General features: G+C 39.0%; 2 protein-coding genes across 5 annotated transcripts in view; both read left to right on the top strand.

The window, feature by feature from the left end:
* The first annotated feature begins 3,465 nt into the window (after window positions 1–3,465).
* On the top strand, window positions 3,466–10,399 carry cops2 (COP9 signalosome subunit 2). 2 transcript variants are annotated; one of them, XM_032539492.1, is made up of 13 exons: window positions 3,466–3,731; window positions 4,251–4,364; window positions 4,456–4,533; window positions 4,627–4,752; window positions 4,854–4,943; window positions 5,034–5,111; window positions 5,406–5,580; window positions 5,710–5,888; window positions 6,140–6,192; window positions 7,719–7,816; window positions 7,932–8,014; window positions 8,856–8,914; window positions 9,970–10,399. In XM_032539492.1, exons 1-13 carry the CDS (start codon window positions 3,678–3,680, stop codon window positions 10,112–10,114), a joined length of 1,332 nt encoding a protein of 443 aa, XP_032395383.1. In that variant the 5' UTR covers window positions 3,466–3,677; the 3' UTR covers window positions 10,115–10,399. The 2 variants fall into 2 exon arrangements, with proteins under 2 accessions (XP_032395383.1, XP_032395315.1); XM_032539424.1 differs by having other exon boundaries at window positions 3,474–3,737.
* Window positions 10,400–10,694: 295 nt separating this feature from the next.
* Window positions 10,695–17,112, top strand: part of secisbp2l (SECIS binding protein 2-like) — a 20,469-nt gene continuing 14,051 nt past the window's right edge. For all 3 annotated transcript variants that reach the window (XM_032536165.1, XM_032536256.1, XM_032536089.1), the window contains exons 1-4: window positions 10,695–10,965; window positions 14,523–14,731; window positions 15,699–16,026; window positions 16,144–16,282. In XM_032536165.1, coding sequence (XP_032392056.1) covers window positions 10,945–10,965; window positions 14,523–14,731; window positions 15,699–16,026; window positions 16,144–16,282 — 697 coding nt within the window. In that variant the 5' untranslated portion in view covers window positions 10,695–10,944. The remainder of the gene's footprint in view (window positions 10,966–14,522; window positions 14,732–15,698; window positions 16,027–16,143; window positions 16,283–17,112) is intronic.

Raw genomic sequence — 17,112 nt, 5'->3', positions numbered from 1 at the left:
GAGGGATTTTGTTACCCTTGGATAGAGCCAGCCTAGTTGTCTTTATGCCAAGCTAAACTAACCTGCTGACGTTAGCGTCATTACTGTACAGGTATTTTTGCTGAACATGATATGAGTGGTATCAATCAATTTTTTTAACCTCCATACATTTATATTATACACAACCTCTACCCGAAACACCATAAACTCCAACCCACATACCCCACTCTAAGCACATACCACAGTATGCTAGCGTGTTATGCTGAGGGGCTGCAAGTGGACTTGGCTGCATTGGCTGTTTCAGCTCTTGGAAGTTGGATTTCATCTGTAATAACAGCCCCACTTGATGTAAGTTGTTGCATAAAATTGAGACACGCTTCTACATACCTTGTAAAAATGAAAACAGCAACAACAACAGAAAAGAGAGAGAAAAACAAACAGGCTAGTCACGCATCTTGCACAAGTTGAGAAGTGAGAGCATGCTGACCTAAGGGTAGGTGTTACAAGGTTGGCAACTGCTGATTCTCAGGGCATTTACCAGCATGCGCGTGCATGGGCAAACAAGATTAGGCAGATGTGTATATTAGATCATACATATATATATATATATATACTGTCATTACTCATACATGCACGCAATATGTGCGTGCATGCATGAGTAATGACCTACAAGGGAGTTGGCAGCAGTACAACAAGGGTAAGCACCCTTGTGTTAGCACTTTAGTGGTGAGAGACTTTGTGTAGAGTATACAAGCAGGCTGCTTAGAGAGGTACACAGGCTTTTGCTGCCAGATGCCAAGCTGAAGATATATAAAAGACTTGTCTCATGTTTGAGGAACTGTCAGAAATTATATTATATTAACTATATTAAGGTTATTATGTTCGGTATGAAACAGCTTTTGGCAATCAAAAATGAAAGGCTTATAAATCCCAGTGTATATATTGACGCCAATGGAATAATATGTGTACTAATTTTATCAAATGAATCATCAAAGTTTATCTGAAAAAGAAGGCCTGCTTGGAGGCGTTTAATACCACGAGAAGGCTTAACACCACACTTTTTGATGTCTAAATAATGTTAGTAGGTTTACATGGCAAGGTTAAACATTATTGCTTGTGTTTATCACACCATCCCCCTAAGTCAGTCAGATAAAAGTCTTTGGCGCGGAAAGTTGGTGCCTGAGATAGAGTTGTGTTAAACTTGGGCAGGGAGGGTCCTCCTTCGCCAGTCAAGTACTGCAGTATCAATCGACTGCAGCTGGGGAATGCCTTCTTCAGAGATTTTCAGTGTGTTGACAGATTAGTCAATCTGTGGCAATAACGGTGCAATTCAGGTATGTGAAGAAGCCAAATGCCATATGATTTGAGGAGGTTGTGGGGGCGTTGTGATGACAAATCAGGGTGCATTAGCACCCATTTGTCTTTTGTCTCAGACCACAGCTTTTCTATCGTTTCCAGCAGAGAAGCACTTCTCATTCGTTAAGTCTTTATGTTGATGTAAACACAGCGCAATTAATGACAGACTGCTGACAGACACTACACATGCACCACTACTGCATCTCACGCATGCACCGAATGGGAATGCACACACTGTATCCTGTCACTAGAGTGTGCACTGCACACACAGGTCACCATCCCAGTGCTGATGCAGAGCAATTACAATATATTAGTTTCTTTGTAAAAACCAGTAGACAGCCACACTATGGCTTCAAGTAAGAGATGCAATAATGCTCTCAGTGCACACATGGTACATAATGGAGCTAAGGAAAGTGCACTGTCTGTGAAACATTTGTACACAAACACTTATACAAGTAATATTAATCTGGGCATTCTTAATGCTTTAAAAGTCTGTGAATACATTTCGCCGTCTAGTACTGGTGTTGGTGATTCATGTCTATTGTAAATATTATGGCCAAACTGACTGCGTAAGATGATGGACTTCAGTTTTCCTCACTTTTTTTTGAATTCTTTTTTTTTTTTTAAATAAACTTATGACACATAACTTGATGACACACAAGCTGATTACGTAAATTATCGGAATTGGGACGTCATTTCTTGTTGTGATGCTGCCAGTGGTCTTTTTGTGTGGCAGCCTAGACTGTTGAGAGAACAGTCACGAAATCTTTTTGACATGAACCTGATTCACAGAGCAAACTGAAATCAGACACACACAGCTAAAGTTGATGGGATATTTGCAATGATGGGAATGAACAAAATACATTTTCCCAAGTACTGTATATAAGTATATATTACAATTTATCCTTTTTTATCTTTACATTTCACTTCATTTATTTGACAAGCATAGTTACTTTGCAGATAAAGATTTTTCACGCAAAACATAATCTTAGAAAATATGCTTATTTATTGATTAAAATGCACAACAGTAAATACAGTAATTAAAATCAGCTCCACTCAATAAGTCAACCATAATGAATACTTGAACAACATTTTGCTGATAACAGTTTTGTATTTTTACATAAGAGATCATCTGAGTATGTCATTCACCACTGGATATTTGATGTATGGGTATTTACATGTACTCCACATTGTGAGAAAAATAAACATATATTTTAGTTTTGTGGCCTTGCCTGTAAAATCTATTACACCACCAAATGGTTCAAATGAACCTGGTGCACTTGGATACACTACGTGTGTGTGTCGTAGCAGTGTCTGGTTGTTTGTGTGCGTGCGTGCGTGCGTGCGTGTGCGTGCGTGCGTGTGCGTGCGTGTGTGTGTGTGTGTGTGTCTACTTTTGCTTGTGATCTCCCCAAAATGTATGTGGCTAAAGACTTGAATATCAGTGATGAATACATTGTTTGTCAAGTCACATATTTACCTATATTTTCTACGGTTTTACATCCATTCACGTTTTTAATTTTATGTACACAATACATAACTACACATGAGTTAAATTGTATAGATTGTATGTCTATGGTTTCAACCATGATTTAACTAACACAAATAACTATATTGTGAAGGGCATATATTCACATATTTACTTCCTTTAAGTAAAAGTTGCCATGCCACAATGTAAAGTACAATACATTGCAAGAAAATTTCTTGCATTTGAAATCTATCAAAAACAATATTATCAACAAAATGTATATATTATTAGCAAAATAATAATCACAATTTAATGTTATATCATAACATACAATATTGGTATTGAGCATAGATGCATGTGCACAATACAGTGTTATCTATAATGCATCATATTTTATTTAAAAAAAAATCAATTCTGAATATATATCATATAATCTGAATCTTGAAATTAAAACTTCCATAAAGATATCAGATGAATGTAAGCAGCATCAAATGGAAATACCCAAGTTAAGTTGTAAGTAGCCTAGCTCAGATACAGTAGGCCTAGGCTACTTGAGTAAATGTACTTAGTTACTTTTGACCACTGGATGTAAGACTAAAACTCATTCTAATATTACAGTAGTACGCTTTTTAAAAACCATGTAACTACAGCCATGTCATTCTAAAATACCCAGAGGACTGCGGCTGGTGAAACATTTTCACAGTGTGAAGTATCAGAGGCGATCCAATAGCACCATCTATGGACGGAAATCAGGCTTTTGCTTCTTGGCATCCTGACACACACACACCACCACCACCACCTCACCTTCGCTGCAAAACACAGCACAGGCCGGGCTACTGACTGTCCCTGAATACGAGCAAGGAAGACCATCAGGATGTCTGACATGGAGGACGATTTCATGTGCGACGATGAAGAAGATTACGACCTGGTATCTGTAACTGAAATTATTTACTTTTCGCTTATACATTATAACCGTTTATCCGTTGAGCGCTAACAGTGAAGGGCCGACAGTACGGGCTAGCTAATGTTAGCTGTTTAGTTAGCTTGTTGGCTAAAACCGATAATGACAGCATATGACTAACGTTAGCTTCCTAGCTGGCTAACTATAGTTAGCTTCAGCTACCATGCAGTTGGCTAATATTAATAAACTTGAACCATGCTAAATAAGTTAGCTAATTTAGGGTGCATGCGTTCAGCTGTCTTTGGATTTCAGTTAAAGGCATGAAATGCAAACCAATCGGCTAGTTAGCAAGCTATAGCATTGGCTAACTTAACGTTAGCTTAAGGCTCATACCTGCAGATTTATATTCAGGGGCAATTTGCTACCCCTGTCTTTGTGTTAGGTAGCTAAGAGTTTCTGATATGTTTTTTTAGCAAACGTATAACTTCTATGTTTGGCTTGGATCTTGTGATTTGAACTTTGACATGATTATGTGCTTACATTCAGGAATACTCAGAGGACAGTAATTCGGAGCCAAATGTGGACCTGGAGAACCAGTACTACAACTCCAAAGCCTTGAAGGAGGATGATCCCAAAGCAGCACTCAGCAGTTTCCAGAAGGTGGGGTGGTACTCCATAACAATATTATGTTCTAATCTCAGTTATTTAAAAGTACAACATTTGCTGACATCTGTTGGTTTTGTGTGTTCAGGTATTGGAACTAGAAGGCGAGAAAGGAGAATGGGGATTCAAAGCACTAAAACAGATGATAAAAATCAACTTCAAGCTGGTAGGCTCAGCAACACACGCCATAATTTGTTTACAATTTTCCATCTGACAGGACTTTTTGAAAAATGTTTTTCTTTGTGTCTCAACCCTGTAGACAAACTTTCCTGAGATGATGAACAGGTATAAACAGCTCCTTACATACATCAGAAGTGCTGTCACCAGGAACTACTCAGAGAAGTCCATCAACTCCATTCTGGACTATATCTCTACCTCCAAACAGGTAGGGATTGACAATATGAGATGGGAAAATCCAGCTGGCAGTTACAGATGTTGTGTCCTTGGTCCCGGCAGTTTTCTGAAATGTGTTTTATGTGTTGCTAGATGGATTTGCTACAAGAGTTCTACGAAACCACATTGGAGGCTTTGAAAGATGCAAAAAACGACAGACTGTGGTTTAAAACTAACACAAAGGTAAACACCAGTTCTTCTATGACTCCAGGTAGTCTTAAACCATCATTTCCTAGTGAAACTAAACCTAATTTTTTTGTTCTTCCCCTGCAGTTGGGGAAGCTGTACTTGGAGAGAGAAGAGTATGGGAAACTGCAAAAGATCCTTAGGCAACTTCACCAGTCCTGTCAAGTAATTAGATCAATTCTTAATCATGTTTGTCTATATATGCAATATTCAAGTTAATAATAACTTTTTTTGGTTAGATACAAAAAAGAGGTTTTACCTTGCACATCTCATAGAATATTTTGTGGTCCCTCAACTTGTTGTTTGCCTTGTCATTTAAACCTTGTTAAACAGTTAAGAGTATTGGTATCTCAGTATATGCGACCAAAGTTTTTCTTTCTCTGCGTGTGTGTGTGTGTGTATTTAGATTTAACAACAATAATGATCTAATAGGTGGTTCTATATTTAAATCAACTACAGACAGATGATGGAGAGGATGACCTGAAGAAAGGCACACAGCTTTTGGAGATCTATGCTCTGGAGATCCAGATGTACACGGCACAAAAAAACAACAAGAAATTGAAAGCCCTGTATGAGCAGTCCCTTCACATTAAATCTGCCATTCCTCACCCGCTCATAATGGGAGTTATTAGAGGTACGATGGTGCACATATCTCCTTCCATCCATAGCTCAGTTGTTTAGCTTTGTTTTGAAAGTGACTGCCAACACTTTGTACTGTCATAGCTGTTGACTGAATGGCCTGTGCTTGTCTGCTCCTGACCAGAGTGTGGTGGAAAGATGCATTTGAGAGAGGGGGAGTTTGAGAAAGCTCACACAGACTTCTTTGAGGCCTTTAAAAACTATGACGAGTCTGGCAGTCCAAGACGGACGACATGCCTGAAGTACCTGGTCCTAGCCAACATGCTGATGAAGTCAGGAATAAACCCTTTTGACTCTCAAGAGGTATGAAAGTAATTGTTACTGTTTGAAATGTTTGCTTTTAATAACTATGCAAGAATTTAAAACATGAGAGGCACTAATGACTAGACTAGTGGTTGCCACATAGGTTTGTGCAATTTACAAAAAGCACAGCCAGAATGTCTTTGTTCAGAAGGATGTGCTGAAAATATTTTTTGGGTTTTGTGATTATTCAGTTGACATTTACTTTATTTAACTTTTAGTGCTATGCATAACTTTTTGCATTTTTCCCGCAGGCCAAACCGTACAAAAATGACCCGGAGATCCTAGCAATGACAAACTTAGTAAGGTAAGCATACATTAATGTATTTGTTTGTCCTTTGTTTACAACCAAAGTCTTGCTATTATGAGAAAGGGTAACATTTTGGAAGGGGGGGGGGGCGGTGTAACATGAATTTCCAAACTCCGCACCACAATGATTTCTTATTTTTATTCAGGAATTCTGTCAAAAAACTGTCATGTAAACCCAAAAATACAAAATAAAAGTCTGATCAGAAGCAGCTATTTTATTATACATGGAGTCATCCTCCCGCTTAAAGAAGGATGAGACCAAAGTGTTGGTCTGTTCAGTTGTGTCGTTAGTTATATACTGCTATCACTAACTTATATGTAGTTTGCTGCTAGCATGCAGCCTCACGTCTGACTACTCCCGTGTGAAATACCAAACTCCTTACATTGCAAAACGCTTACTGTGCATCACGTAAAACTGCAGTAATCCAGGGGTATTTCCCTACCCAGTCCTCCCAGTACCTCCAGAGACGTTTTTGCTTTTTAGCTACGTTGTAATCGGGTCCCGGGACACCAGCCTGAGCCTCCATTTCAACAATGAATGAATGAATGAAAAATAGCAATGCGTATTTTTCCAAATTTGTGCCTAGCTGCCTATGTAGCAGCTGACGGTAGCTTGCTGCAGGACGACTCAATCAACGTAAACAGTTTTTAATGTTCATGTAGTAGTTGTCGTGAAGGTGCAAAGCCACCTACTCCATCACTAAACATCAGTATGTCATTGTGAGGAGAGAACAGCTTTTTAAAGGAGAAGACAAGAGAGATGTGATTGGCTTTGATTGTCGCCTAACACATCAGATATTATAATTACAACTCCAGAATCCGGTGCACCCTAGGTGTGTGCTAGCAGGCCCTCAGCACACTGTACTTGACTGTGCTTTGTGTCATGCATCTTTATATCACAAAATGTTGGTGAGGAAAATGTTATTGTTGGTGGCCAAAACTATAAAAATTTAACCCATGTGCTAGTAATGAAAAAAAATTTCTACAATGTTTTGAATGGATGCTTACGTTATTTCCTTTGGTCAGTATTGCATACTAGTGATTACAGTTTGGTGTGTGCAGTATGTTCACATTTTTAGTGGTTATCTTGCATCATTCACCTCTTGGTACAAAATGGCACATTACCAACATTAATTATCTTATTATAATTCATACCAGTTGCCAAAACCGAGCCCTGTGACCATAGTGTACATTTCACAGTATTTGCAGAAAGTATGGAACATGACTATTGTGTTCCCAAAGCCTTTAGTTGTCTTCTGCTTCCTTGTTTGCCCCCTTTTGTTCTCACGTTTAAATAAATAGCTGGCACTGTCTCAAGTTGCTCAGGTTCCATGCATATATTTAAAATTGTTACTGCATAAACAAGAAACTAAGAACACACACACCCGAAACTGTGATAAGAATAGTGTTTACAAAAAGTCCAATATTTTGCAATGTGTTTGACGACTATCAGGATGAGACTTTTCATGTGGGTCACGGAGACACAATGTGTAATATAACAACACTGACTGTTTTTCTTTCCAGCGCCTACCAGAACAATGACATCACTGAATTTGAGAAAATCTTGAAAACAAATCACAGTAACATAATGGACGACCCCTTCATTAGAGAGCACATAGAGGGTGAGTGGTGAACGTGACTTCGGTCCACATGCGTGATACATGTGTTGAAAAACCTTTTTTAAGCTGTTTACTTTTAAGCTTGTTTGTTTAGCTGATCATTGATGTTGTGTTGCAGAGCTCCTGCGGAACATTAGAACTCAAGTACTTATCAAACTCATCAAACCGTACACGAGAATACACATCCCTTTCATTTCTAAGGTAAGTCCACGTGATCAAAACATTTCCTGTACAGTGACTATATGTGATCTTTCTTCATTGTTTACAGTCTCTTGGAATATTATTAGAAAGGTAATCGGTTATATAAAGAAAGAAAAGGGTATAATTATGAGAAAGCACAAAAATAATCACACATTTTGCAATTGTCAAAGCAAAAACTAATGTTGCAAGATTTAGTCGGGCTTTGCAGGGCTATCAATTTGGTAGTAGGGGCAGAGCTTTATTGGCATGCCTTAAGTAGCATATAATACATGTAAATTAAATACAGTTTTAGCAATAACAAAAATCATACATTATAATTAAATCCACACACAAAAAGTAACACTTGACATACTGTATATACATGTGTATATGTATATATATATATATATATATTTCTTCTAAATACTTTTCACTTTTCCCACACTAGTACTGTTTATCACTATAATTTTTCAGCTGTACATGTTCACAACGCGTAGTTTTGGTTGTATTGTACTTAAAATAACTAACAAATATAGAGAAGCTAAAAAGGCAGCGTCAATATGAGGATGTAATGATATTTCCTCATATCTCGGCTCACTATGCATGACAGTCATCACTAGTGCTTCAAATGATTTGTATTTGTTAATGCCTTTTTCAACACAGTCTCTGTATTTTTTTTTACTTATTAGTTTACATACTTGTATGCTAGATTTTCACCACAGGTCTTTTGCTACACATCACACAAAATATTTACAACAGGATTTTTAGTGTGTTGAATTCTGTGCATCCTTTTAATGTTTAATCTAGTTGCCATACTTTACAGATGTGAGGATGATTTTTGGCTGTTTCTCTTCTGTTTCAGGAGCTGAACATTGATGTGTGTGATGTGGAGAGTTTGCTGGTTCAGTGCATCTTGGATAAGTAAGTTACTTCCTCAAGTGCCTTCTAAGAAGTCAAAGAAAAAAATAGCTCCCTTCCTGTCAATGGTTGTAGTTCCTCATAGTTTCCATCTTTTGGCCCTTAAGAGAGCCAAGCAGGATGAATTGACAGTTTCAGTTACATGTTTTACTAAATTAACCTAATTGTATAATAGTGATATGCTATTTATAGCCTCACATCCCATCTTATCTCATATATATAACACTGTTGAGTACAATGTTTAAACTATTAACTAAATAACATTGTGTAACATTGTTGGCATCATTCTCTGACATGTTAAAGAGGTTATTTTTCTTAATTAATGCCACTCATTTTGAAAGCATGAGCAAATTGTAAATGTGTAGTGCTATCAGTAGCGAGACAAATGAAAACAATTGGTGCTGTCTGCACTGAATTTTGAACCAAACAGGCTTAAACTGGCTTACACAAGGCAAGTTTTAAACTTGTTTTTAGCCTCTACACAGGCTCAAAATGTCATTACTAGTGCCTGGCCATGTGCAGTTATTCCTTCCAAGTGAACACAGTGAATTTGACAGAAAGGCTTAAAAGTTGTGACAATCGACTTCACCAGAAAGCCGTAAATAAACAGAGGCATGTGCAGTAGCTGAATTAACACAACTTGTATGCCTATTTGTCACATCTACTGCAGTCAGATTCGCTGTGTTCACTTGGAAGGAATACTGAGAAAGAAAAAAAACAGCTACAGGTTGAAATCAACCGGAACTCTCCTTTTAAGTACAATCTTTCATGTTTAAGAAACAGTGGACTCTTCAAGATTGTTTCAGGGATTTTCAGTACTGGGCATTCCAAATCAATCATGCCACATATTTTATTGCTATCATTCAGTGTCTTTACTGCGTTATCCAACAATCCACAGCCAGCTCAGATATACAATTGCTTCTATTAGAAGAATGGAACTGTTGAATTGGCATTTTAAGTCTCAACTACAAGAGCTTGACTAAAATGTTTAGGGAATTAAGTTTTTAACGCAACATGTGTGGTTTGTCTGATACCTTCTTTTTATTTCTTTTTCTCAGCACAATCCACGGCCGAATTGACCAAGTCAACCAGCTACTAGAACTGGACTACCAGAAGAGAGGAGGGGCTCGCTACACAGCTTTAGACAAATGGACAAATCAGCTGAACTCTCTCAACCAAGCCATTGTTAGCAAGCTCACATGATGGCATGTAAAATCAAGAGACAAGAAAAATGGCATGTTTGAATACATCCATAAAGTATGCTACTGTGCTTCTTCAAGTAAATCCTCCAAGACGAGATGCACAGCACAGGTTTTGAGAAAGCCACCATATTCAGGAAGACGCCAGGAACTCAAAGAACGTGTTCAAAGTGTGTTTTGTGGCGATGAGAGGAAAACACTGACACGTATTTTTGTTTTTCATGTTCCTGATAGGCAGATACTTCCATGTGCAACACACAAATGCTTCAGTTGTTTAAAAAAAAAAAAGTCCAAATGTGTATGAAAACGTGTACACAGTATTTTAATGTACACTGTTGCCTGTTGGTAATAAACATTTCTCTCAGCACTAAAAGGATTGAGCTGCCTTTGACTAGCTACAAAGTTTTAGCTGACCGGCGAGTAAGAGTCTAATAAAATGTTTTTAACTGTCATAAATGAGACAAAAATAAATCTTTCACTTGGATTTGAATCACTCTTTGAAGATATTTCTGTGTTCTCATGACATACTGCATTTCTTAGCCAGTAAAAGCTTTTTGAGCCTCGACGCTTTCCGTTCCAGGTGACTCCCATTTCCATTCTGACGGACAGCAGTTAGCTCACTCCCAGGGAGCTCAGCGCCCAAGCTGCGAACTAGTCTGGAGTGCGCAGCCAGCTGACGCAGCAACAGTCGGCGGTCAGCAGGACCTGGGTTTGAGTCGTTAAGCCTTCAGTGATTATTATTATTATTACAATTTATAATGAAGAAGTTAAAAAGACCCATATCCTGACGTCCACATTTTGGTCAATGACTGTGTCGTGGTGACGGTTCCTGACATGGACGCTAGTGACAATAAGGTATCTATATCTGTGTTTTTGTTTGGGGTCTGGCTGAAGCTTTAGCCTGTGGACGCAGAGACGTTAGTTTATGCAGCCGAGGCCCAACATCGCACTCTCATTAACGTTATTGAAAAAAAAGCCGCTGTTTCGTTATTGTAATTATGTTAATTAACAGCGTTGCTTAGTGGTGACTTAAATTTGCTATTTCATACAAACGGCACATTATGAGATGTTAGTGTTTCATGGGAAGCAGCAATCCAAACAGTTAATCAATTTGGCTAGTAAGCTAACTGCAGCGCATTGGAAAATAACTTAAAATGCATTTCTTGTCTTTTGTCACAGTTCACGTATTTTCGGTCGTCTTACAAAATGATTTAGATTTATTTCCATGACAATATTTCTATGCGATAAGACCAGAAATACAGTCTTGTGTTAAGTGTTAGCTTGGCTAACTGGCTAGCTAGCTTAAAGCTAAATACCTCAGCTGTCATTTGACGGTGCTTGCAATTTCAAGCAGAGCGATAGATAACGTTACAGCGAACGTTAGCAGTTTTCTGGAACGTTTGGTCACCGTTTGGAGAGGTAACGTTGACGTAAAGAGGACCTATCACGAAGGTTTCAGTCGGACAGGAATGTGTGCATGAGAGCTTGTTGTGATGAGAGGTTTCGTAGATCTTCAGTAGAGGAATATCTGGTTCTTCTGCATGCTTGGCATTCCTCTGTCGCAGTTAGCAATGCAGAAAGTTTAGTTAATTGCGGTTGGGTTTTGTCCCGAGGTGTATTGCCAATGCCTCAGATTAATCCGTTAACTGGCACATCAAACGATGGTGTTTTCTGGCTGACAACACGGGGGCTGTGTCAGATTTACTAGATCTCTAAATGTGTAACGTAGTGTCGTGATATATGTCAGTTAGGTATTCATTAACGTCAAACCTCCTTAAAAGCTTTAATGCATATACTCTACTTTTAACACGGCCCATCGGAGTTGCGAAACAGTTACGGTATGTCAGTGTTTGAAAGCAATTGGTGTGAGAATAAGTGCTTACAGAAACATAAAGGCTTGTGAGATCAGTAGCCCCCAGTGTTATCACTCCGAGATTTTTTTCATCCCCAACGAATGCACATCTGGGTCTGACCTCATTGCCTTTCCACAATCGCAGCTATTCTCACTCACCCTCTCACTAACACACAGCTACTACAAAGACACACATGGTTGTTTCAAATGGTAGATCATCTGACAAGCTCTGTTTTTTTTTTTTTCTTCAAAACTGTTCATTTTTGGTTTTTCACCACTGTTTAGAATTCAAGATCCACCACCAGCACCGCACACAAGGTCTTCTATGCTATGGCTTGCTTTATAATTAGCTTATCTTGTAGTTCCTGTTTTATCCTCTCACACTTAATCCTTTAACAACAGCCTATCAACTATACCTTACCAATGTACAGACTTAGACCAACTACTCTATTCCTAAACCCTTGCATCAGTTTGGTTATAGATGCTGCTTCCTGAGGGTTTGTAAAAATATTTCCTTACAGCTGTAGTTTGGTTTTCTTTAGTGAGAGTGGTAGAACAGGCTCCATTCACCATGATGATATTTACATAGTATGGGATCTATAGATTATGAAGGAAGGTCAGGGAGCCACCCACGACAGTTGCAGTGGGAGACAATAGCTGTCTGTGTGACTTCCACTGGCCACACTGATCACTCTATTCATGCATCCCGAAGTGAGGGGGCGCCTTTGTACTCTGAACCCTGTCACCTTCCCTATACTTTGCAAAATAGCAGATTATTTAAATGCGACTTCTTAGACAGAGTGGCCTCCTCAGGTTAGACCAATGCCACCATGATATCAAATGAGGAGCACCCTGCCCTTCTCTTCATGTGCTTCAATTAGGAAACATGTTTTGGAGTTTTGCTACAAATTGGTAATTTCATTGACTTCTTGATTTAAAGTTGTACAACATTATAGCAATAACTCTTTTACTTTTTGAACAAAATGTTTGCCTGTTGCCCATTTTGGGGAGGAATTTGTGATAGTTTACTTGGTCTGAAAAGCATGTAAGAAAATTTAGGAAAAGTTAATGCATTTATACTGGCACTACCCAACATTACTTTGGTATTGGTTCAATGGTATTTATTTGTCATGAATAAGTTATTAACAAATAACATAATATATAATAATGTACAATTATGAATTTTTAGATCAGGACCACTAGGTTTAAAAGTGTATATAAGGTGGAAAGCATTGTTCTGTTGGTTTTTACATATAGTATACAGTACTGTACATCAAGCAATGACATGTTTGTTTGTTTTTTTCTTTTATTCGATTTTTTTATTTTTAAGGTAGGCCTGCTTGTTAGTTGGTGTCATCGCCAAGCATATCCTATCCATTTGAGGCTGTGTTTAGTTTTTCTGTGAAACAATTGTCTGAAGTGGCTGATTGAGCTCGGAAGTACTTAAATGTTTCAGTCCCAAGTCTTCCTTTGAAATCCCAAGACCTCTCATCTTTGGCCTTTCTGTGACATGCTGTACCAGTTCCTACAGCACGACAGCTTGACTGTTGGCTGAGTGTCCGGGCCATAAATCTGGGTTAGTGAACAATGACTTGGAGAAGACATTATTGGGCATATATGTTGATTTAAAAAAAATAAATTGCATTTATTTGCTGCTTCTGGTTGTATGTATTTCTCTTGTGGTAAGTTGTACACAGGAAAAAGGCTTTTATCTGAGTGCACCAAAGCTCTATGTTGCTTGTAATGCAAAAGTCATATCTTTCTCAACGTATTCCCAAAGTTGGTCATTGTTTATATTGTTCAACTCTTTTTTTTTTTTCATCTAGCTGCAGCTGTCTTAGTTACATGAGAAATTGACGGTCAAATAGTTCTAACCCTTGATTGACATGTTGGCAGTGTGGCTTATGTTATCTTTAAACTCAAAATGTTCTATTTGCTTGTGGTTAGGCCTGATACCTTCTTTTAATGATGGTGGTAAGATACTCAAGACTGTAAACCAACTGGAACAGTATGAGGAAATCAGTGCTCAGCTGTGATTCCCACTAAACAAATACAGCTCTCTATCTCTCTCTCTCTCTGGCAGACATTCATTACTCAGTTTAATAACTGCAAAATGCCTGCGCATAGATCTACTTGTACAATTGTAGTTCTAACAATCTTTTGAGATTAGATGTTGGTAACTTGTGTCATTAGTCTTAACACACGTTAAGCCATAGGGAGATAGCTTAAAGGTGCTGTAGGTAGGATTGCAAAGATCCAGGACTTAGCCAAACAATTTGAACATTAACAACTCCTTAGTCCCTCCCCCCTTTCTGCTAAAGCCCAAAACGGAGCCAAAAAAATGATCCTTTGTACTGTGTAGATAGAGAGAAGACGAATTGTGGGTTTGATAAAATAGAAGCCGAGAATGTGGTGACAACTTTATTTGAGCAATTTGAAACATAGATCTCTGCTCTTTCACATAGACCTACTTCTCACTCAAATGAACCATGTAGTGAATAATTTGGCTGCTGTTGCTCACAGTGTGACAGTAATGGCTGTTTGTTTGTCTTTTGTGCAGGATGTGAAGCTTTCAGCCGAAGTGGAACCGTTCATCCCACAGAAGAAAGGTCTTGAAGGATCCCTAGTCAGCATGAGTCTTTCTGGAGAGGCAGGCGGAGGAGGAGGGGGGGGAGGTATAGGAGGGGGCGGTGGCGGGGTGGAAACCACTCCAATACCCAGCTACCTCATCACCTGCTACCCTTTCGTCCAGGAGAACCAACCCAACAGGTATTGTCTTTCAGGGGGGAGATTTGAGAATGGGTGAAACTCTGAAGCCAGGTGTTTTAACCCCCTTTAAGTCTGCGCTAATGGCACCAGTATTTCTAGTTTATGACAATTATGGATTTTGTCAATGCTGTCCACTTTGGAAATATTGCTATTCCTTGTGGTATTGTTAAAAGTCTGGTGTCCCCATTTTGAACCACACAAGAACAATGTGCTCTCTTCTGGACCTTTCTATTTTCAGATGAACGCATTCACTGCACTGTTTACTATAACAATAATAAGAAACACTGTGTCCCTGTTGTTTCACAAAAGAGATCCCCATCAGATCCTTTAAACAGTGTATTGAGTGAGAGTCATTAGATTGCTGAGTAGTTTAATACCACTTATTAAGAATGGAAACATCCCCAGAGTTAGTTTACATGGAACAAACTGTTTCTTCTTTGTCCTGTGTGATCTGCAGTATCCTTGCACACATCCGTTCCTCTGTTTCCTTCCCTCCTATTTGAATTCAAGGAAATGCCCGCTATAGTCGGCTGGCTGTGAAAATGTCATCTGGATCCTTATCAACATTTCTGTATACCATGTACACACCCCCAACCCTCATATCATGCACAACATCACTGCAACACCCCTTATTTGAGCCCCTCTCTTACTAAAGGGGCTTCTAATTTTTTGGAACACATTTTAATCAGCCTCACCAACATTGCCGGATGTTTAGAGAAAATACAAACTGAGAAATGTTTAAAATAAGTGAAACAAGGTTCCAAAAACTTCACACTTGGCCAGGATTAAATGAGGATTTTGTAATTATGTTTCTCAAGAATGAGCATGTTATTTGAAAAAAGAATATCCAGAATTGCTCAAAGACTGCTATGGCGGAGGCAAATTATTTGAGTTTGATGGCTTTTCTTAGTCGGAAGAGTGGAATATTAGAAGTAATTTATCATATTAACTCTCTACTCCTTCACAGGCAACATCCTATGTATAATGGAGGGGAGCTGCGCTGGCAGCAGCCTAACCCTAGCCCTGGTGGTTCATACCTGGCCTATCCCATCTTGTCTACGCCCCAGCCTCCTGTCTCCAATGATTACGCTTACTACCAGATTATGCCCGCTCCTTGCCCACCTGTGATGGGCTTCTACCAGCCCTTCCCTGGCACCTATGCAGGTCCTGTGCAAGCTGGAGTGGTCAACCCTGTCTCAGCAGATGTGAGTGAAAGACCACTGCCTCTCGGGCCAGCATATGGGATGGCCAGTCAAAGGGGGAGAGGCATGGTCCGACCTAATGTTCTCCCAAAGGTCAGCAGCTTATTGTGATACTGTCACATTGACGTTATCTTCATCACTAAAATACAGTGTCCCTCCTCATCCTCAATCTTAGTGAGCATGCCCTGCCTCTGTCTCTTTCTCCTACAGCAACAGTTAGGTGTGTGCCAGCCTCCAAGGGGTCGCCGGCCTCCAACCAGAAGTGTGGCTGTGCAGAAAGAGATTTGCACCTTGGGGCCTGACGGTAGGACCAAGACAGTCATGCTGGTGGATGCAGCACAGCAGACTGGTAAGAATACTGCTGCAATAATTAAAGTTACATCTAAGTCCTACCATGCAGGGTGTATACAGATGTTTTTTAATTGTCAACTTTTACAACTTTAACAAAAAAAATCAAACAAGAACTACAAGCCAACTGAAGATAAGAAGCCCTTTAGCAGGGGAAAATTCTGAACTTGAATTGATAAAGCGAAGTGCATGACTAATGTCCGTGATGTTCTTCTGTCATGTGGCTGAAAGGAAGCAGACGCTTAAAACATTCCGGACTTTGTTGTCTTTGCCTGTGAGCAAGAATCTTTCCTTTCCGAGAGGAATCAGTACACAGTGCCACTAAAAGCGGTGTCTGGCCGTACAGGTTGTTGATGTTGATGATGCTTGTGCTTATAAAAAGAACTGGAATGCAGAGTTTCCAGTTGGAGAGATTAACATGTATGCAACTCATGATGTCATCAGTGACATTTCTGTTCCTGAGACACCTAATGAGCCTGTGTAAATAGTTTTACTACTCAATTGTTGTTTTATGTGGCATGAGAATTGTCATACAGTTAACTCAATGAATCTCGATTGATTTGATCCTTTTGAACTCTTGAGCTCATTACTTATTGTAACTTTTATACATATATATATGTATGTATGTATACACTGTGTGTGTGGCTCAAAAGTTTGGGCACCCCAGGTAAAATTTAAAGAAGCCAAGAAAAGATGGAAAAATCTCCAAAAGGCATCAAATGACAGATCAAAAATTTGTAAAATATGTCACAAAAAGTTAGATTGTATTTCCATCATTTACACTTTCAAAATAACAAACAAAAAAATGGCGTCTGCAAAAGTTTGGGCACC

The sequence above is a fragment of the Etheostoma spectabile genome, chromosome 1, assembly GCF_008692095.1.
Source record: "Etheostoma spectabile isolate EspeVRDwgs_2016 chromosome 1, UIUC_Espe_1.0, whole genome shotgun sequence".
Classification (NCBI taxonomy): domain Eukaryota; kingdom Metazoa; phylum Chordata; class Actinopteri; order Perciformes; family Percidae; genus Etheostoma; species Etheostoma spectabile.
The sequence above is the reverse complement of the archived record's forward strand: the minus strand, read 5'-3'. Positions and strand labels throughout refer to the sequence as shown.

Coding starts and splice junctions, on each gene's coding strand:
- cops2 (XM_032539424.1), top strand. CDS start 3,678: ATGTCTGACATGGAGGACGATTTCATGTGCGACGATGAAGAAGATTAC. Junction 4,753..4,853: donor ATATCTCTACCTCCAAACAG/GTAGGGATTGAC, acceptor ATGTGTTGCTAG/ATGGATTTGCTACAAGAGTT. Junction 7,817..7,931: donor CATTAGAGAGCACATAGAGG/GTGAGTGGTGAA, acceptor GTTGTGTTGCAG/AGCTCCTGCGGAACATTAGA.